The sequence below is a fragment of the Argentina silus genome (assembly GCF_951799395.1).
Source record: "Argentina silus genome assembly, chromosome: 21".
In the NCBI taxonomy this organism is placed as follows: Eukaryota; Metazoa; Chordata; class Actinopteri; order Argentiniformes; family Argentinidae; genus Argentina; species Argentina silus.
This window is the reverse complement of record NC_139675.1, coordinates 7,133,123-7,155,289: the sequence shown is the minus strand read 5'-3', so window position 1 is coordinate 7,155,289 and position 22,167 is coordinate 7,133,123. Positions and strand designations below refer to the sequence as shown.

The window sequence follows — 22,167 nt, the reverse complement described above, 5'->3', positions numbered from 1 at the left end:
ACCGTTCTATTGGAGTATACCCTCCTCCATATAAATGTAAAGGAAAATTCATGTAAAACATTTTCTTGTATGTTTTGATTTGTGCTCGAGTCTCTTTGGGAATAACGCCTTGGGCCTATTAGATGTTTTCACAGTAAGGGAGGTGCAATGGTCATTTTTTTAATATCAATTGGCAATAGCAAGGAAAATCGACTGTCCCTAAAATGCTTTTTATTTGACTCTACTCAACTGGGTTTGATAGCTGCACAGAAAATACTGTAACTTAGAGAGCAAGTTTCTACTGGCAGATATGTGTCTAGTGCGGATATATTGCACTTTCTTTCTTTTTTACAGCGTAAATATAATTCCCCCCCTTATAATTCTCCACCAATGTGTCTTTAGAAGGAAGTGAGAAAGGAGGAACGGCTATTGGGATGCACCCACAGCCCCAGTCATGGCTCACAATGCCTGTCCTGACGTCTAAAGCGCTTATTATCACCGTCTCACTGCATGGACACTATGAAAAGAGAAAATGTTTGGGGAATGTGGGAATCTTCATGCAATGACAAATGTAGTGCACGGCAACAAAAAACATAAATGTTTGTATGCTTTGTGCTCGCATACAGCATGGACAGGCCTGAGCAGTGGCCCCTGTAAGGTCTGACAAGGCAATAAAATGTCCCTCATGCAAGTAAATTACTTAGTCTCTAATAGCAATTCTTATTTCATTCGAGCATTCATGGCAGTGACTCCAATTACATCTTCTGAGTTATCTTAGAGTTATTAGTTATTTTAGATAGTTATCTTATATCATATGCATGTCAGTTCAGTGGGAAAAAACTACATATCCCATAAGCCCTGAAAAAGAGTGCACGTTCTGTTGCGCTGGAACGCAAGCTCGCGCTCGAGTGGCCATATTGGAATCTCAAGTCTGTTAGCACTCGGAAGATACTGGGTGGCAGTCGTATTGGGAGTCTTTAAAATATCGATATCCTCTATTTATATCAGAGGATTTGAGCCGGACATTCCACCTGAGACCCTGCATTTACTGGACGGCACGTTGTCTCTGATTTTCGTGGAAAAATGAGTCCAACCGATGCTAAACGAGGAGCTAAACGCAGGAAGAACAAGCGGGGCGGTGGCAGCAGTAGCTGCAGCAGCACTGTCTGCGGTACCAGTGGCAAGGCCGGTGTTTCAGCCTCGGCCCTGAGTCCTCAAGCCACGGCAACACCCGCCTCTGTCATGAGCTTTTTGACATCAGGGAGCACTGGAAGTGGGAACCTGGGCTCCATCACAGGCCTTAACGGAGAGGTGAGAATGTAGAGTCGACGTCAAGTGGAAGCTCGAAAAGATGAGCTCTTGAGATTGCGATTAACACATCAACGACACAGACATTTGAGGCCTCACATTCTTGAGGGTAGCTTGTTAGCTAATGTTAGCCAACTCCACCCTGGATAACATGTTAACCTGACGTTTACTAGCTAGCGAGCTAATACTAGCTAATCCCCAGACTTGCTCAACTCCGAGACAAGCAGTGGATCACATCTGCTACAGTGTTGTCTGGCTGCTAAAACCGCAATGTTGACAGCAGCGTTTGACAGCCACACATTTTGTAGCAGGATCTGGTACGCTACCTGACGTCTGCAAGCCCTCATCGGCTCGCCACTCGTTATCTCATCATCCAATTTCGATTGGCAGGTGAAACTCTAAGCTAATATAACTAACGACAACCATTCAGTTGTGTTTGTGGACATCTGTCAATGTCCCACTAACTAGCTTTTTAGCTAACTAACTAAACTAGCTAGCTCACAGACTTAGACTACTACTAGCATTGAATGCTAGCTGTTGTTGTGCCCAAACTGTCAGACACAGCTGTCAATCTATTGACTATGGCCTAATCCATATAAATTATCATATAATATAGTATATCATGCTAAAATGTGCGCAGTGCTTTGGGTAGTCAGTCGACCTAATCTGGTGTTGACATTATGCATTTATTATAGCAGTAATCTGGCCCATTACACGTTTATGTGTACACACAGGAAGTTGACAGTTTGAGAGTTAACTAACTGTCATTGAGTGTCATCGGATTAGCCTGCTAAGTATAGTTAATGTTTACACTAACTGATGATTTAATCGGTCAGTGCCTGGCCCTGTCATGCTGCTGACAGACACAGGAATTAACTGCCATGTCCCTGTCATACAGGGGAGTCTGGTGAAGGTAGAAGTCAGAGGACGGGCTCATTGTAATGCATGGAACGAAATGAGAAATAGTATCAAAAACGTGTGTTTGACACCAGTCCTCAATCCGTTTCAGTTCCATGCATTACAATGTGCCCGTCCTCCGATTTCTATTTCCACCAGCCTCCACTGACATACAGCCACCCCTAATCACCCCACCACAACCCTGTAATCTACCAATAGCAAAACTGACATTTCAGCGTTATGTATTTGGATGGCAATTGGCATATTGAGTCTTCCTTTTCTCATGTTTTGCTTCCCACCTTTTGTAGTGAGAGGAAACAGCATCCACGATACAACAGAGACAAACATGAGTGTGTCACATAGGCAGCTTAACATCCTGTAACATTATGGGATGGAGGACTTTCTCATATGATGATGATGAGACAATTGGCCCAAAGAAATCCATAAGTGTTATTATTCCAGACGATAACATGCATACCTATGCGTAAGCAAGTCCTAGATATTTTAATTTGAGAAAAATGGGCCACATTGTAGACCACCATCATAATGTAAACAAGAGTTGGTGTGCTTCATTATGCTTGCCATGTAGAATGTTGGCATCGTTACATGCATGAGTCTTAAAGCTTCTCTTGCGGGGCAAGTAATTGGTAAATTGACCTCTCTGTGAATGCAGACTCGTCACAAATTATTCCTCTACCATTAACCACTCCATTTCTGTCCATGCTACATGGACACCAGCTCACTTTTGAGCTTGCTTTGTTCAAGATGTAATTCTATTATCAAATGTTGCTGAGTCTAGACGGTCTTGAGTCGCTCAGGTGTGTGTTGTGTGTGTTGTGTGTGTGTGTTGTGTGTTGCGTGTGTGTTGTGTGTGTGTGTGTGTGTCCGTCCGTGCACGCCTGTGCGTGTGTAGTCATCGAGATCAGTCACTGCCAAGTTGCTATTTGCTTGGCATCTGCTGCATGTCTTGGGGGAGTTGTCTGCCTTCCGACAAACATAGCTGAAAGAGACTTCAGTTTGACTTTGAAGAAGAGAAAGGTTTCAGCAGAGAAGTTAGTTTGCAGCTATTATAAATGCATAACGTGGCAGATTTTGAGGTTGACTTTGTTCCTTCATCCCCATTCAGACCCAGGACAGTAGTCCATGAGCCATAGAACTGTGTTTCACTGCCAGAGCTTAGTAACAGGAGAGTAGAGTGAAGAGTGATTATGATACAAAATAAATGCATTATTATTATTATTATATAGTGCTAATATAAAAATAGTTAAAGATTAAAATCAAGTTAAAAAGATGGGTTTTGAGGAATCGTTTGAAGGAGGAGAGTGTGGTGTTCCAAAGACTGGGGGCTGCAGCGGAGAAAGCCTGGTCGCCCCAGTTCCGTTGTTTGGTCCTGGTGATGGGGATGATGTTGATATGATAGTGTGGTTTCAGGTCTTGTCAATAGTGCACATTGTCAGAAAGAATCTCTTAAACTTCTCTTAATGTTACTTACAAAGGTGCCCGTCCTCAATTTAGAGCAATACAAAAAAAAAAAAGAAGTCTTGTTTAGTTTCAGGTATCGTCCCTAGAATAGAATAGAATGGAATGGAGCTGGGGAAGCCAGGCTCCTCTGTCTTTGTCCTTCTTCAGCTTCAGGTCTTTGTTTCCTCTAGAATCAGTGAAAAGCAGCAATATAATTCTTCCCATGTTCTCCTGACCTCAATCTTTGTTTACCTCTGCACGGCCTTCCCTATAGACAGTGTAGAAATGTTGTTGTTTTTGTTGTGCTCCTTCTCTCGTGGTTGTGTGTATACACCAGGGGAGGTTGGTGGAGGTAGAAATCGGAGGACGGGCTCATCGGATTGAGGAATCGTACCAAACATATGCACACACTCATTCCATTCCATGGATTACAATGAGCCCATCCTCTGATTTCTACCTTCGCCAGCCTCCCCGGTATACACAGTCACAGATCATGTGGAGATGGTCGCTAGTCGGTAGCGTCTATCTATGCACACACTGCATTGAATTGGCTATCAGGTCCCAATCAAAACTACCCCATGCTAATGTTAATCCTCTGGTTATGTAATGATCAGCTGTCCAGGCCGGTACTCAAACAGCAGGTGAACTTGTTGACCACGTCAATACATTGCTTGGCTGAGCGTCACTATGAAATATAATACCTGCATGTGATCCAGGTGACCTCACCAATGCACACACCACACACACACGCGCATGACCTGCTTCGCCTTCATCTAAGCCCAATTATGAATTTCCGTGACAAATTTGAGTTGTGTGTGTGTGGTGTGGTCAAGTACGCAGTACCCAGTCTGGGTTATGCGCTAACGTCTTTCAGGTAGACTTCTAATTGATCCTGAGCATTGGTGCTAATGAGAGGGGGCGTCTGTTAGTGTGTCTGTCTGGTGTTGTGGGTGGAAGTCTAAGGGCTGTGCGCGAACACCTTTCAGGTAGACTTCTGATGGTTTCTTAGCATTGGTGCTAACGGCCGTTTGTGTCCTGCAGGTCTCTATGAACGGTTCCGCTCCACCACAGTTTACGGAGGGGCCGGTGAATTCAGACTTCTCCGGAGTCCTCCAGGTAACACGCTGCGCCTCTCGCTGTCTCTGGAGCTTCTATCGTCAATCATATACAGTCACAGACACCATCAAGCAGACACTTTCAGGGTTCTCCCCAGGATTTATGAACAGCGTGGCGCTCGATTGCGTTATCAAAACCTGACTCGCTTTTTTTTCTTGTCAAAATGCAGCCAAATGCTGAATTCACTGAGAAAATTAGCTTTTTTTTTTACAATGATGTCGTTGGTGATCAAAGATAGTTCTATCATTCTCTATCATTGCTAAATATATAGTTTAATTTGCCTTGAAATGTTTACATCGTGGCGCTGCCAAGTTCACAGCGTGGCACATTCTTTGGGGAGAACCCTGACTTTCATCCAAAGCAACTTACAGTAATCAAACCCACAACCTTAGCGTAGCTTGTGCAATGCTCTGCCAACTGAGCCACAGAGGACCACACAGACCCCTCACATGGATCAGGAAAGAGAATGGGTGTTTGGAGTCTTGTATGGCATCATCACAGCAGTCCACTCAGGATGATCAAGAGCTCTGAGGGTTGGGTTCAGCAGGCATGAAGCCTGAGTAGATCCCCCCCCCCCACACACACACACACACACACACAGACACCCACACATACCAACCAAACATCCAGCTGTTTTGGAGGGCCTCTCCTGAATGCTACGTTATCTCCATCCACGTGTGTCTGTTGAGCCCCACCCTGGCTTGATTAGCCGACAGGGCCTCTCACTTGATCCGCAGCATGCGCTATGTTTGAGGGGGAGGGGGGGGGGGGGGGGGGGGGGGTGTCCAGCACAGCTACAGGTCAAAGGTCAGTGTTCAATACTCTAAACGACCACACCACGCGAAGCCTAGTAGTTGGTGCAGCCCTCCATTGAAAAACAATGGCTCGCCCGGCGCAATGCTGTTCATGCCCCGGATCATGTGAAAGGCCTTTAATCCCATCTAGGAACATATAGGGCTGGTTTCCCGGACCCAGATTAAGCCTGCTCCTGGACTAAAGGTTAATTTAATCCAGGACTTGTTTTAAACTGCGTCTGGGAAACAGGGATGTAAAAACCGTAAAACGCTAACGTAAAAAATCTGGTAAAAGGTTTCGTACACCCTATTCACCACCCAAAAAATGTGGGGTTCACCCTCCATTACATCACTGCAGGTCACCCCAAACACAAAAAGCATCCTCAATTGCAGAGTAGAATAGGCTTTATCTGTGTGTGGGGATAGAGAACTAGCATTTAGTCTTGATAGCTAAAGCACTGCTGGTTGTTCACCTGCTCCTCTGACTCCTCCCCCTCCCCCTCTCCTCCATCTCCCCCTCCCCCAGACCCCGTTCACCTTCGGCCTGAGCCAGAGGGCCCCCTACACCACCGGGGACCGCTGCCTCCTCTGTCGGACCGAGCGTAAGGAGAGCCCCCTGCTGGCAGACGGGGGGTCATCGGGCCTGAACGGCTTGGGCTCGGGCCAGCCCCCCGCCCCTCCCGCTGCCCTGCAGCTTCCCCTGTGGGTGTGTCCTGACTGCAGACGCACGGTGGAGAAGGAGGACCGCCATTCGGCCCTCGAGCAGTCGCTGGTGGTGAGACTCACCTGGGGGGGGGGACATGCGGGGTGGTCTTGGGGGTGGGGTGGGGGAGGGAGAGACAGAGGCCCTGGTGGTGAGACACACCAGGGGGGTGGGGGTGGGGGGAGTACGAGATGCACCGCACTGTGAGGAAGAGTCGTCAAAAAAAGTCTGTTTGTCTGAGAAAGAGAAAGAGGGAAGCAGAACAGAGACACAGAGGTAGAGAGAGTGACAGAGAGAAACACACATATGTGTGTGTGTGTACACAATCACAGAGACACGGGAAACACAGGTAGAAACACATCAACCAGGAACACCGACACAAGGCAGTCTGTCCCCTGACCAAACCCTGCCTGTCCCCTATCGGTACTGTGTGAACCAATGACATGACAGTTTGTGTGTGATGAGTCAGACCTGGTTCCTCTTGGCCAATCAGCTGACAGGGAGATAACGACCTGAAACAGACACATTAGAGTTCAGAGCTGTTCTGAATGTCTGTTCTGTGCAGGCAGCTATGTCTGTCTGTGTGTGTGTGTGTGTGTGTATTTGCTTGTTTGTGTGTTTGTTTGTTTGTGTGTGATTGCGTGTGTGTATTTGTGCATTTGTGTTAGCGTGTGCGTACTGTAGATGAGAAGACTAATTTAATTTAAAATGTAAGAGTCTGATGAGTGCCCCTCTGCCTGCAATGCAAACATGTTTTTCTTGTCCTCGTTTGAGCTATTATTGAGATATTGGTGGGTTTTTTGTTGATCTCTAGGTCATAAATTTAGCATTCAAATCATCTTTGACCATTGCCCACCTTGCAGGAAGGAAGTACATCTAGATATCCACTGATAGCAGTTGCTGTCCTTCTCCATGCCATTGATGACTTTATTTTAGTATCACCGCTGTGTCGGTTTTGCATTTATTGGTGTTGTGAGCGAATTGACTCCCTGTTATATCCTGTTCCCTGTCCAGAGCCAGGACTTCCTGTTGCACATGCCCATGGGTAACGGAGGCCTTGGGGGGCAGGAGCCCGTGGCTGGGGGGGGCCGACTGACCAGCACCGCCCCCCCTCCCCTCCCCACGCTCCCCGCCCCGGACCTCACCGCCCCCCTCACCGCCGACACTGTGTGTAGCTGTGAAGCCTGCAACGAGAGACGGTGAGCAGCCATGAGATGGTGTACAGGTTTCTCCCCAGGATTTTTGAACAAGGTGGCGCTGGATTGCGTTGTCAAAAACCGACTTGCGTTGATTCATGTCAAAATGCGCTAAAAAATACGGCTGAAACGCTGAATTCACTGAGGGACGTCATAACGCTTTCAACAGCAATGTCATTGGTGACCCCTCTTAGTTCTTTGGAGAGAACCCTGCGTGTATATATGAGATGTGTGTTGTGTCAGTGTATGTTGACATGCATCTATATATTTCTCTCCCATGATGACATCGGGGAGGGGACTGAGGATCGGTCCCGTCCGTTCTTATGTCTCGCACCATATCTCAGGACAATTTTGACAAAACTTGGGTGAATGATGCGTGTTGCCATAGAGATTTGGGGGGGAGCAACATGTTTACTGCAGACGTGTTTATGTTTTGTATCAGGAATTTTCTGACTCGGACAGCACAGTGATTTGGTTGATTGATAGATGGCCATCCTAGGACGGACAGAATGTTGGTGATTGATAGATGGCCATGCTACGGAAGACAGAATGATGGTCATCACTAGATGGCCAGGCTAGTAAGGACACAAGTGGCTGTGGTTGAAGTCCAGTATAATGAGCTGTTGGGGCTCTATCAAGGGTTAGGCTGAGGGTGAGGTTTAGCGGTTACAGTTGTATTTGTGGTTATCGATTGCAGTGCTTCCGTCCTATCCAGCATGATCAGATTAGTGTCTGAATAACTCCAAAGAGACTTCCTGTCCTAAATGAACCAGTGAAAGCCAATCCTCTGATTGGCTCCTTCCACATTGCTTTCAGTGGTCCTACATTTCTGTGTCCCATTAGTCCTCTCCTCTATTCCTCACATCCTCCTTCCCTACTTCCTTCTCAAATGCGTTGGAGGAGGAGATCAAATGTTCCTCCCTTTAGATCTCCTCCTCCGGTGTGCATCAACAACGAGACAACGAGAGAGGATGTGAGGAGGAGAGAGGGGTACTGTTGTGACACAGCCAAGGAGAGGAAGGTGTTTAAGACAATTGAGATGCACCCACGACACTTGTGACCTTGTTGCTGACCCCTAACCCTGTGACCTTGTTGCTGACCCTGTGACCTTGTTGCTGACCCTTGACCCATGACCCTGTGACCTGTTGCTGCCCCCTCCAGGGAGATCACAGCGGAGTCGGAGCGGGAGTCCCAGCAGCTGCAGAACCACTGGTCGGAGGTGAGGTACCTGGTCCGCTGTATCTACCGCCAGACGGGCACGCCCCTGGCGGATGACCAGGACCAGCCTCTGGACCGAGACAAGGAGGGCATGAAGGAGTTGGTGGACAGGTAGGAGGCCCATAACACACAGTAGCCTTTTATCAGCTGGTACACTCTCGATTCCTCGAGAGTGTACCAGCGAGAGTGTACCCCTTACATATCCTCCTCGGAGGATATGTAAGAGGAGGAACCTAGCTCTTCTCCTCCAATACCATTACCAGGGATTGGAGTACTACTATAGTACTACCGTAGTAGTAATGATAAGTATATTAATTGTCGTAAATATTAACTTTATGCTCCCTCCAGGCTGTGTGAGAAGGACCCCTACCAGCTCTACCAGCGGTTGGAGCAACAGGCCAGAGAGTATGTTCTAGAGATGAAGGTCCGCCTCCTGAAGCACCTGTCTGCAGGCTCCAAGGCTGCAGCGTCCGCATCTGCAGGGCCGGCCGTTGGGCCGGGGGGGCCAGGGGGGGCTGCAGCCCAGGGGCCCCCCCAAGCACACCAGTTCATCTCCCTGCTTCTGGAGGAGTACAGCGCCCTCTGTCAGGCAGCACGCACCATCAGCAGCTTCCTGCTCACCCTGGTTAGTTCAACTAGAGGGCTGTCTGGCACCTTAGAACTGAACTGAACTGAATCTAATCGAATCCAGTTGACTTGAACGGCCTTACAAGGCAAATATCACAAACATGGAAAGTGCTAGAGCCAGCTGCCATAGACCAAATGCCGGCTTTCTTGGGGCAGCATCTAGTCGCAGAGTGAGGGTGATGTCACTGTTGACAAATCTACAAAGTCTATCCTTGCGTCCTCTGTCCTCGTCTCCTTCTCAAAAGTCATTGGAAGAAAGGGTCTGAGGGTCCTCCGCTCGGACCCTCTGTTCGAATGGGTTTTGAGGAGGATGCGGGGGGAGAGGAATCGAGGAAAGACTTGAGATTCGACCTGTGCTGTTGTTCCCACTGCTAGCCATCTGATTGTGTTCAAGGGGAGGCTGATCGGAGGACGGGGTCATTGTAATGCTTGGAACGGAATGAGGAATGGTAAACCCCTGTAATGTGTGTGGGTTCCACCAGTACCACAAACCGTCCCCTGACTTTGTGTGTTCCCCAGGAGAACGAACACCTCCAGAAGTTCCAGGTGACGTGGGTGCTGCACAACAAGCACCTCTTTGAGAGCCTGGTTTTCTCGGAGCCCATCCTGCACAGCAGCTTACCTGGCCTGGTCACACAGCTCAGGTGAGAACCACCATCAGTGTGTGTGTGTGGTGGAGGCAGCCAATGCTATAATAAGCAGCTTAGCTAGCCTGGCGACACAGCCCAGTTGAGCACCTCAATCAATGTGTTGTGGAAATAGCCAGCACTTAATGATAAGTCCAATCGTTGTCGGGCTACAGCACCCAAAAGATGTCTTAGATCTTTCTGAGTAAGAAAGGTAAATGTCCAGTGTCTGTCAGGACACAGGATTATTTTTTCAGATCTTCCTCATCTGTGAGTGGATGTTATTTGAGGTGTGTGTGTGTGTGTGCGTGCGATTTGTGTTCAGGCACGGCACGGCCAGCCATGACTCGTACAGTGAGGACATGTACAGGACCCTGCTGGAGAGCTATCAGGGTCTGGAGGGGGAGATGGCCGCTGTGGCTGCAGAGTGGCAGGAGTGTGAGAAGAGGATCGATGACTACGTAGACGAACAGGTAGGGTGTACACACACACACACACACACACACACACAAACCCCGAACACAGACACACACACACACACACACACACACACACACACACACACACACACACACACACACACACACACACACAAACCCCGAACACAGACACACACACCCACACACACACAAACCCCGAACACAGACACACACACACACACACACACACATCCACACACACCCCGAACACACAGACAGACAGACAGACAGACACACACACCCCGAACACAGACAGACACACACACACACACACACACACACAAATAAAATGTGACGGCAGATGATGGATGGTGGACGGTGGTGATTCACTAACTGTATGTTCTGCTCTGTCTCACAGCTGCTTTTCAAGGTGGACGGCCAGAATCTCACCAATCAACGGACAGAACCCCACAAGTCTCTCATTAGCAAAAATGTAAGTCTATCTATCGATCTACAGTATCTATCTGTCTATCTATGTTTATTTATTACATTAAATAAACTGTTCTACTGTTGACTGTCTGCTACTAATTACTGTATGTACAGCCTGTCTGTCTCAGATGTTCCAAGGAGTTTCCTAACCGCCGAATAAAGCATTAATTAATTCATTAATTCATTAAAGGCGGATCATGTAGTTTTGTGCGTCACTGCCCTCTTTGGCAACACAAAAAATCTAAAAACGCACAATATGCTACGTTTTCTAATGGTGTTTGTGTGTGTCTGTGTGTCTGCAGACGTGTGTGTGTCTATCTACAGACTTGTGTGTGTATCTGTATCTGTCTACAGTATGTATTTCCAGAGTTGAGCCTCATGTGTGTCTGTCTGTGTCTCCAGACTTTGAAAACAAAACAGAGAATGCTGAAGGAAGACTGGGAATTCTTTAAGCAGAGGAGGTTTATTGAAGAACAGGTATGATGATGATGATGATGATGATGAGGGAGGGAGGAGGTGTTCGATTAATTAACTGATCTTGATGTGAAAAAGATTAAGTCAATGGCCTATAGGTATCTCCATGGTAACCGTCAGCTATATGAATGCATGGCTTGGAACGCGGTTTGAGCCAATCAGATCACATATTTCTCCCAACATGTATTTCTAACATGGATGGTTTGTGTTTCCTCCTGTGATCAGTTGACCAACAGTAAGAAGTCGTTGGCAGGAGACAGTAACTTCACAGACACTATGAGGATGCTCTCCTCTCGCCTCAGTGTCCCAGACTGTCCTAACTGCAATTATAGAAGAAGGTGAGTCTGTCTGTCTCTGTCTGTGTCTGTCTCTCTCTGTCTGTCTGTCTCTGTCTGTCTCTGTCTGTCTCTGTTGGTCTCTCTGTGTCTGTCTCTCTCTGTCTGTCTCTGTTGGTCTCTCTGTGTCTGTCTCTCTCTGTCTCTCTCTGTCTGTCTCTGTTGGTCTCTCTGTGTCTGTCTGTCTCTGTCGATCTCTCTGTCTGTCTGTCTCTCTGTCTCACCCCCCCCTCCGGTCTCAACTTGTACCTTGTAGCTTAGATAGGTTAGGAGCATGGCCTCCATGAAGCTGTTGAAGGCCACTGTCACCTGGAGCAAGAGAGGGAAGGGAGAAGGAGGAAGAGGGAAACTCATTACCATGTGTGATGCAGTCCTAACACAGCACCAACCCACCACTGGAGAAAGCTGTGTTGTAACATGATTTCTCCCCTCCCCCAGGTGCACCTGTGACGACTGCAGCCTGTCTCACATCCTAACCTGCGGCATCATGGATTCCCCCATCTCTGAGGACCTCCACATCAAGCTGCCCGCCTCCCTGCAGCCCCAACCCCCCCGCGACTACCTAGGCCAGGTGACCCCGCCCCCCCGCGACTACCTGGCCCAAGTGCACCCCCCCAGCCTATCATCAGCCAGCTCTGGCTCAGGCTCCGCCTCCAGCTCCCCCATCACCATCCAGCAGCACCCGCGCCTCATCCTACCTGCAGGGGGCGCCAGTACCTTGTAAGTCAGCCAAACAGGGATCTATGGCCTTTCCCCACGAATATGGTGTTGGAACATCCAGAGAATGTTAATTACCAGGGGAGGTTGGTGGAGGTAGTGATCAGTAGAGGACGGGCAAATTGTAATGCCTGGAATCAATTAAGGAATGGTATGAATCAAACACGGGTGTGATTCCTGATTCTGTTCCATGCATTACAATTAGCCCGTCCTCTGATTTCTACCTCCAAGAGCCTCCCCTGTTAAGCACTTAGTCCTGTCTCTTTAAATTATCGTTAAAAAAAAGAAATGAGGTGATGTCTTTTTTTCTTTTTTTTTTAATTTCTGTTGAGTGCTACCTATTTCCATCACTCTCTGTTCTCTGGATTTTTCTTTGAATCATTTTCTGTGTCCTTTGTTGTTTGTGTACTTGCTAGTGTGAACTCCCTAGTGTGAACTCCCAAGTGTGAACTCCCAAGTGGAAACTCCCCTAGTTTTCTCGTCATTATCATTCTATCATAATTACAGTGCCAAGCCTTGATCGGTATTCTCTTCCACTTTCTCTTTCTCTCTCCCCTCTCTCCACCTTCTCCCCTCTCTCTCCCTCCCTCCCTCCCTCCCTCCATCTCCTCTCAGTGTCAGTGATGATGAAGAGGCCCCAGCGTTGTCAGCTAAGTTTGGGGACATCTACCCCTTGAGTGGCTATGATGATCCAGGGGTGGTGGCCACCATGAACGGCCTGCACTGCCAGCTCAACGGGGGAGGAGGGGGGGAGAACATGGCTCTCAAGGACCAGGTGGGGACTGGAACAGTTGCCAATGGATTATTTAGATCACTTAATTTATAAAGTATATGAATAATAAATACATAAATATATTATTCATATGTTTTCTATTGATTGTTTATATATATATATATATATATATATATATATATATATATATATATATATATGTTATATTGTTTCTTATATATTCTAGCCATTTATTGTTACTGTATTCTATAGGCAGAGACGGAGAACAAGCGCATTTTGACTCAATCCGACTGTGCCTCCCTCTCTCTCTCTCTCTCTCTCTCCCCCCCCCCTCCCCTCAGTCTCCCAGGGTGAGCAGCAGCAGCAGCAGTTCGTCAGAGGGAGATGAGGAGGAGGAAGAGGAGGAGGAAGATGAGGCTGATGGAGAGAGTGGTGGTGAGCCTCCAGGCCAGCAGGGGGAGCTCTCCCCAGGGAAGAGTAACAGCCCCCCGCCGTCCTACCATCACCCACAGGTACGCTGCTACACCAACATCACACAACACTGTTTATTGATTGTTTTGTGTGTTTTTAGATTGCTCTGTGTCTTAGTCGATTAGACGATTATTTGGCTTTGTTTACAGAATGACAGGAGGGCAGTGCCTTCTCCTCATTAGTCAATTCAGACATTTAAACACTCAATCTGTATTGAAAATGGCCGTGATATGATAACTAGGCATTGAATTCATCACAACTGTGGAATTGAACTTCTCTTTGTAGTGAAAACCCGGCCACCAATTTAAGGTACTCTAGGAATTACTATTACTGTATACAAATTAGGCCAATAAGTTGCATCTTGTGACGCAACGAATGAACAAATGTATAATATTCAAGTGAAATATAACGGCTGCCATTTTGTTTGTTTGTTTGTTTGTGTGCGTCACCACCAGATGGAGCAGCAGATGCAGCATGCGTGCGAATGCCACGTGTGCAACCAGGACCCCTCGGCCCTGGGCCCCCCCTCCCTCCCCCCCAGCCGGCTCCACGCGCCCCCCGGACCCCCAGGGGGACACCAGTTCTTCTCTGACAAGCCCCCGTCCCACCCGGCCCTCCATCTCTACCCCCACATCCACGGCCACCTGCCCCTGCACAACCTGTCCCACCTCCCCCGGCCACTCCTGCACCCCACGCTCTACCCCAGCTCTCCGCTCTCGCACAGCAAGGTGAGGAACTCCCACCACCACCGTACCAGTCACATCGCTCAGCACTCAACAGCATCGATCCTCACCCCTGGTGGAGAGCTGCAGCGCTGCAGGCTTTCAATCCAGTGTTTTGAGTTGATTAGTTCAACCCGGTGTGATAGCACCTGGCTGAGACAAAAACCTGGACCCGCTGCGACTCTCCAGGACCAGGGGTGAGGATCACACTGCAGCTGTACTGGGCTGGCCTGGTAAGCAGGTCATACTGTACGGGGCTGGCCTGGTTAGCAGGTCATATTGTGCCTTACAATCCTACAGAGCTGAACCAAGCCGAGCTGCGCTGTACTGGGCTGCCATGGTTACGCATCCACCATAGCTGCTGTAACAGTGCGGGAAAGGACCAATTGAAAAGAAGATATCTGAGCTGGTACATTATGGTTTGGGTTGGCCCTGTAGTGTATAAAGCCCTGGAGTGTCTGGATAGAAGTTAGCAGGGTCCAGTTTTTCAAAACTTTTAATCTAGATCAGAATGATCAGATGTATCTGGCAGATTTTGAGTAGTATCGTGGAAGAGAGTTCTAGAAGAGAGGAGAGCAGAAATGGAGTATTGGAAACGCACCTAGTGTCTTACCAACAGGTTATTCTTTGTCTTGGAAAATTCAAGGGAATTTTCATTCACTCATTCAGTGTTTGAGGACATCCTTGTTAGGTGGTAATTCTGTAATTTTCAGCCAGGGAAGTTTCAATGATACGTTTCCTCCTCGCTGGGGGATTTACACAATGCAGAAGGAAGGACGATTCGGCTCTGCTCTCCCTTCGTCTAGCTGTCATGGCATATATCCACCACACGGGGGCAAGCTGCGTCGAGAGAGCTGAAACAGACTGGGGTCGATCTGGTTTCAAGTACCTGGAAAATATACATCTCCAGGTTTCCCCCCCAGGATTTTTTAACAAGGTGGCGCAGGATTGCATTATCAAAACCGACTTGCGTTTATTCATGTCAAAATGAAACCCTGAGGAACATAATAATAACGCTTTCACTTCCTCTTTTCATTGGCGATCAAAGATAGTTACTCGATCATTACTGAATACTCAGTATAATTTGCTCTGAATTGTTTACATAGTGTTGGAGCCAAGTCGACGTGGTGGCACAGCGCCCCTCTTTGGGGAGAACCCTGATCTATCTCTCTCAATGGGTAACCCCTGGATAAATGAAGGATGAATAGATAGCATAGCATTGATCTGTCTTCAAAAGGTTTATGGTTGTATGTAAGTTTCTGATCAGATCTGAGTGTAAGAGCATGTGTCGGGGGGGGAATGGGCGGGTGGGATCTCTGACCCAGTTTGAGAATCACAAAGTTTGGGAACCAGCTTCTCAGGTAATTTAACCACTGTCTTTTCCTGCTCCCCCAGCCGGTCCCCCCTGCCCCCACGTCGAACCACACCGGGCCCAAGCAGCAGGCCTTCAGCCCCTCTCTACCAGACCACGTCTACCAGAACTGCTTCAGTGGCACCGGTCCCGGTACGGGCGGTACTGGAGGGGCGGGAGACTGGAACAGCTCGCTGCAGTGTCTGTCCCTGAAGTTTGAGAACATCTGCGACGCGGCCATGATGAAGAACTGGAACCCCTCTGTCCTGATGCAGGAACCACTACCAGGTGAGAACTAAAACCAGGGGTGAACCACTACCAGGTGAGAAGAATGACAAGAATCACTGTGTAAATCAAGCCCTAAACGTTACCTCGAGGTCCAAGTCCAGGATCAACTACCATCCTCTCCAGAACAAGCCTTAACTATTAGGGGAACAATGCCAAACTGATCTAGAGTCAGTGTCCTAGCTTAGTTCATATGGCCCAGTACCATTTCTGACCCTACTGTGTATACTACCGCTTCAGAGTTCACAGACGTGATAAGGAGTGGATAAAGGCGTCTGCTAAATGTCAAAAATGTAAATGTAAAATGGATAACCGGCTGACACCTGTGTCGTTGTTTCACTACAGGTGACATGTTAGGACCACCTCTTTCTGACGTCCCTCTCCAACCGCCCTCCGGCCACGGGGATGTCCTCCACCCCCCCTCCATGCTGGAACCCCTCCCCCCTTCCTCCACTTCCTCCGCTGAGCCCAAGGAGAAGAAGAGCGGAGCCAAGAAGAAGTGTCTCTACAATTTCCAGGATGCTTTCATGGACGTCCCCCTCCCCCCGCCTTCCTCTGGCCACATAGACCTCCTCCACCCCCCCTCCTCCGCACTTGAGCCTCTCCCACCCTCCTCCTCTCCCTCCTCCTCTTCCGCTGAGCCCAAGGAGAAGAAGAGCGGCGCCAAGAAAAAGTGTCTCTACAATTTCCAGGATGCCTTCATGGAGGCCAACAGGGTTGCCATGGCGACCTCGGCCTCCACCTCCTCTGTCTCCTGCACTGCCACCACTGTCCAGTCAAGTAATAATCACATCCACCTCTCATCCAAAAGACCCAGCTCCCTAGGTAAAACTGGGTAGGAGGAGCCGCTAGGCTAGGCTAGGCTAAAAGACCCAGCTCTCTAGGTAAAACTGGGTAGGAGGAGCCGCTAGGCTAGGCTAGGCTAGGCTAAAAGACCCAGCTCCCTAGGTAAAACTGGGTAGGAGGAGCCGCTAGGCTAGGCTAAAAGACCCAGCTCTCTAGGTAAAACTGGGTAAGAGGAGCCACTAGGCTAGGCTATGCTCGACGACACAACTCCCCGGATAAAACTGGGTAGGAGGAGCAGCTAGGCTAGGCTATGCTCGACGACACAACTCCCCGGATAAAACTAGGTAGGAGGAGCAGCTAGGCTAGGCTAAACGACCTGACTCCCCAGGTAAAACTGAGTAGAAGAAGGCACTAGGCAAGTATTGAGCATGACAAAGAAGAGAGATCAAAATATACAGACTTCCCCATCAAAATGGTGGAGTTACTGAGGAATGTCTTCCCCTCTAATTTAGGGCTCTGTCATTTTCTCCATCTTCACTTCACCAGCTGAATTTGCATGTCTTCTGATGCACTTTATCTTTGTTTACTTCTCTCTCTGCCAGGTGAAGTATTTCACAATCTAGGTAAAGAGGACCACCGGCAACCCACCCCAGTCGCTCCTAGGAACAGCCCCACAGGCCTGGCGTCTCTCCCCCCGCTCTCAGGCCCGGCCCTGCCCCCCGCCCCCACCACGCACCTCCCCAGCATGGGCTCACAGCCCTTCCCAAAGACTGTAACTCCAGCCCCAGGCTTCATGGAGGCCCACCAGGGCCTGTGCCTGTCCCCCGCCGAGCCCCCCAACGCCCCGGTCGAGGGTCCCATCAGCGCCCCGCCCAGTGTCTGCAGGTCAGTCGCCTCTTGACCTTTGACCTGTTCCTCCATTATAGACACCTTAGCGCTCACTCTTGGTGAGATTTCCAGCGCCAAGATAACCTGCACTGTGAAATTCACCTCTATCCAATGTCTATTTCATTCGCCGTTGACCCACCCTTGTCCCTGTTCTGACCTCCCTGCCTGTGACCCTTGACCCCCCCCCCCAGTGACCCTGAGTGCGAGGGCCACCGCTGCGAAGGGAACGGGGCGTATGACCACCAGGGTTACGACGGCGAGGAGAGCCAGGACGAGGACAGCTGCTCGGAGCACAGCTCCTCCACCTCCACCTCCACCAACCAGAAGGAAGGGAAATACTGCGATTGCTGCTACTGCGAGTTCTTCGGCCACGGAGGGGTAAGAGCGCCACACACAAACCTCACAAACCTTGTGCTTATGACAATTTTCTGTTTCATGTCAGTTTGTTAGGGCAGTAAAGCTTTTGGAATGGAGGAAACTAATGGAATTGAATGAAGGATTACAGAGACTACATAATTTTTTGAAGCGTCTTCATTTATACTTTCTGAATTTAACCTTTTCCTCTTTCTTCCTTCCTTCCTTCCTTCCTTTCTCTCTCTCTCTCTCCCTCTAGCCCCCTGCGGCTCCGACCAGCCGTAACTATGCAGAGATGCGTGAGAAGCTGCGACTGCGTCTGACCAAGCGCAAGGAGGAGCAGCCGAAGCGGGAGGAGGCCCAGCCGCTGGTGGAGCGGGACGGGGGCGTGGAGGACCACCGCAGGGTGGAGGACCTGCTGCAGTTCATCAATAGCGCTGACAACAAACCCGCCTCCAGCTCCAAGGCTGCCAAACGGGCCCGCCACAAACAGAAGAAGGTAGCTTTAACGGTTTAGTGTTTTTAACGTTTTATTTAAGGGCCGGTTTACCGGACACAGATTAAGTCAAGTCCTGGGCCAGATCTGGGTTCAAATACTGTTTGACACATCTGTCACGGACTCAATGACATTTTCAATTGAGAACCTCCATTAAAGATGCGTATTAATATTAAGATTAATCTATGTCCAGGAAACCGCCTAAACAGTTGACCTCATTGTGTCAACAATCAGTCTTTTTTTGTAGCTTTTTTTGCATTGTCAAAATGGGAGTATATTGAAACTATCAAAGCCGTGTGTTCCTGAACAAATTATTGCGTCTGTCTGTGTCTCTGACTGTCTCTCTCTTTCTGTCTCTGTCTGTCTGTCTGTCTGTCTGTCTCTGTCAGATGGACGAGAAGGCGCGTCTAGAGGCCGAGGCGCGGGAGCGCGAGGAGGAACAGCAACGGCGGAGGGAGGAAGAGGAGGCGCTCCAGCGTGAACTCCTGCGGCTCCAGGAGCTGCAGCACCTCCGTGCAGCCAAGAAGAAAAAGAAGGAGAAGGCCAAGGAGCACCCCACCCCCGCCCCCGCCCCCACCCCTGCCCCCCAGAACAACCCCCAGCCCCTCAAACAGACGGCCCAGAACGTTCTGGAAACCCTCAGCCTCCAGAATGGCAAGAGCCACCAGCTCCTCCACAGCCTCATGCGCCTCCCTGGGCACAAGGAGCCCAGGCTGGACCATATGCCTCCCCACCTCCACCCCCAGACCCCTGTCAATGGCCGACCTGCCCCAACTCCCACCCCCACCCAGCCTACCCCCTCACAGCACAGCCCAAAGACCATCAGGGAGAAGACCCCTGTCACCCAGACCCCCGCCCCCCTCCACAACAGTCACACTGCCCCCCAGCTGGAGACCAATGGCAAAGCCAGGCCCAAGCAGCAGCAGCAGCAGCATCATCAGCCCCCCAGGCTGGCCCCCACACCCCCCACCCCGGAGACTACAGTGGTGAAGAAAGCCCCCGAGACGCCCAGGAGCTCAGAATCAGCACCTCCACCCAAGATGGTGAACGGCAACAGCACTACTACCACCACCACCATACTGGACGCCAAAGCCACCCGACCCAGGCCCGTGGAAGACCCCATCATCGCCCCGGTCCCGGTACCGGTCCTGGTCCCAGCCAATGAGCCCCGGAGGGAGCAGAGGAGCAGCTCCGTCGCTGGGAAGAAGCACCACCTCAGCCAGGTGAGGGAGGAGAGGAGGAGCCCCCCGCCGCCTGTGTCTAACTCCAACCCCTCACCCCCCCCACCACCTCCTCCACCTCAGCCCTCAGCCCCCCACCACACGGAGCAGCCACAGCAAAACGGCAAGCCCCCCAGTGCAGAGTCCCCCCAGCCTAAAGGCAAGGCCAAGAAGAACAAGAAGAAGAAGGGGGACAAGACGAACAACTCTATAGGTCAGTGTCACTTATCACTCACGTGGATGGGTGGGTGGGTGGATGGATGGTAGATGGATGGATGGATGGATGGATGGCAACTTCTGTTTATGTCTATATATCTATAGCTGGAATCTATGGAGATAATTAAATATATGGAGAGAAAGATGGATGGATGTATCGGGCCTTATGGGTTGACAGTCACAATACAAAGGGTTGGCATGAAATTTGGCTTTGTATTCCTAATAGCAAAGCATATCTTAATATTAATAATTTGAGTCAAATTAGACAGAGAGAGTGAGTGAAACAAACGACAGACCGCATGGTCACTTATACAGCACTCACAAATCAACAGCTGTGACCTCTGACCAGGAAGCAAAGAGGAACAATCTGTTCCTCAACATTCTGTTTTGTACCTGACTTCCACCCATAGTATTTAAATCAAGAGCTGTTTGCAAGGAGAATCAATCAGACCTCATCCTGTCAATTCTATTCACATGACATCAACACATTCCCAAGGGCTTGTACACCACAGAGAGATCACGGTCATTTGGCCCATCAGGGGAAGGGATCTCCAGAAGTGGGGCAGAATTGATGTCTCCCCCTTCAGATACAGATACAGTGCTTATTCTCCACCACCAACACGTCAATGGTTAGCGTTTCCTTAGGTTAGTCCTGTACTGTGTGTCTGGTCCCATCTACTCCTGTAGGCTGTGTGAACGTGTTTTCTCCTGTGCTTCCAGACGACGTGTTCCTGCCCAAAGACATAGACCTGGACAGCACTGAGATGGACGAGACTGAGAGGGAGGTGGAGTACTTCAAAAGGTATGTCGTCACCAGGGGACGCTGGTGGAGGTAGAAATCGGGTTCATTGTAATACACGGAATGGGATGAGAAATGGTATCAAACACGTGTGTTTGAAGCCATTCCTCATTGTGTTCCACGCATTACAATGAGCCCGTCCTCCGATTTCTACCTTCACCAGCTTCCCCTGGTTTCTCACTCATGCTTCACACTGTTTGAAAGGCTTTTCTGAAGTAGTTGAACATCTTCTCAACCACTGTCTCTTACAAAACATCTTTTAATCAATCAATAAATCAGGTTTAATTGAATAGCACCTCTAGCAAAACAGGTTTGTTACAAAGTGCTCAACAGTTGGTTTAACATCTGTTAATATCTTGTATCTCTCTCCAGGTTCTGCTTGGATTCTGCCAGGCAGACCCGGCAGCGACTGTCCATCAACTGGTCAAACTTTAGCTTGAAGAAAGCCACCTTCGCTGCCCACTGAAGGGCCTTCTGGGTAAAATGAACAGACTGTGGCAGGAAGCAATCAGCTCCCCCCCCCCCCCCACCCCCATCTCCATCACGACCCTCTACGCCGACTGTTGAACCCCCTTGACCCCCACCACTCCTGCTGTGCCCAAACCGCGCCCCCCACACTGCTGCCTTGTCCGTGTCGCTGAGCTGAGGGTCCCTTCCTGGACCCATCTAGGCTGATGATGATGATGATGATGATGATAAAGCTCTCGCAGAACTCTGAGGGAAAAAAAAAAATGAAAAAAAAAATGAAATGGCACACACACAAATGAAATGAAAAAAAAAATCACAAAATGCTACTTTCTACCTGATTTTTGTTTTTGTTTTGTTTTTCTCTCGCGCCGCGCTTGTGTGCTTTTAGTCTGTGAGTGGGGCATTTCTCATTGACTTAAGCCATTGTTACGAAATTTCATTTTTTTTCTTCTTTTTTTTTTTTTGGGCTTTCCAGTAGTCAAGATGCTAAAAGTGTTCGGACGGATTCCAAAACAACGGACACACAGAGAGAAAGAAAATGCTGATAAAAGAAGAGTAATATGATGAAGAATTTTAAAGCCTTTAATTCTGTTATTGTGGCTTACTCTCTCCCCCTGTTACCCACAATTCCTAGCACGGCATCTCATCCAGACAACTGAGAAGGGAACGGCCCCTACCCCAACAACTCTCTTAACTGAGAGGAAGGCTTGATACTTGACAACGTTCTTTTTTTGGTTTTTCAGTTCCATTTAACAAAACTGTTAAAGTGTACCAGTTACAGTTTTTCTTTTGTTTTTCTTTTCTTTTGTTTTTTTTTGTTTTCGTTTTTTTTTTTCGACTTGTAGCCAGCTTGTATCAGAATACTTTGAGAAAGAAATTGAAAAAGAACAATACTCACACTATCAATCTGTTATAGAGTGTATATTGTATTAACACTGAAGCCAACCTGGCTACTTTTTAACATATTGTTAAGTAATATTAAAATCTTGTCTTTCTTTTTTGAAAGATGGAATACAGTA

General features: G+C 48.9%; 1 protein-coding gene across 2 annotated transcripts; it reads left to right on the top strand.

Annotated features, from left to right (window-relative positions):
- The first annotated feature begins 926 nt into the window (after positions 1–926).
- fam193a (family with sequence similarity 193 member A) lies at positions 927–22,167 on the top strand. Of its 2 annotated transcripts, none has more exons than XM_083692921.1 (23): positions 927–1,290; positions 4,687–4,761; positions 6,082–6,330; positions 7,273–7,457; positions 8,616–8,783; positions 9,021–9,297; positions 9,819–9,943; positions 10,251–10,398; positions 10,763–10,837; positions 11,236–11,310; positions 11,533–11,645; positions 12,081–12,362; positions 12,975–13,134; positions 13,434–13,604; positions 14,019–14,291; positions 15,681–15,924; positions 16,267–16,701; positions 17,310–17,592; positions 17,787–17,973; positions 18,209–18,448; positions 18,835–19,879; positions 20,602–20,683; positions 21,053–22,167. In XM_083692921.1, the coding sequence occupies exons 1-23, from the start codon at positions 1,063–1,065 to the stop codon at positions 21,144–21,146; spliced, it is 5,214 nt and encodes a 1,737-aa protein (XP_083549047.1). In that variant the 5' UTR covers positions 927–1,062; the 3' UTR covers positions 21,147–22,167. The 2 variants fall into 2 exon arrangements, with proteins under 2 accessions (XP_083549047.1, XP_083549046.1); XM_083692920.1 differs by having other exon boundaries at positions 16,267–16,746.

Bases quoted from the DNA above. Each gene is read 5' to 3' on its own strand.
- fam193a (XM_083692920.1), top strand. From the start codon at position 1,063: ATGAGTCCAACCGATGCTAAACGAGGAGCTAAACGCAGGAAGAACAAG. The intron at 10,399-10,762 runs GTAGGGTGTACA...TCTGTCTCACAG, and splicing joins ATGACTACGTAGACGAACAG to CTGCTTTTCAAGGTGGACGG. The intron at 17,974-18,208 runs GTAAGAGCGCCA...CTCTCCCTCTAG, and splicing joins AGTTCTTCGGCCACGGAGGG to CCCCCTGCGGCTCCGACCAG.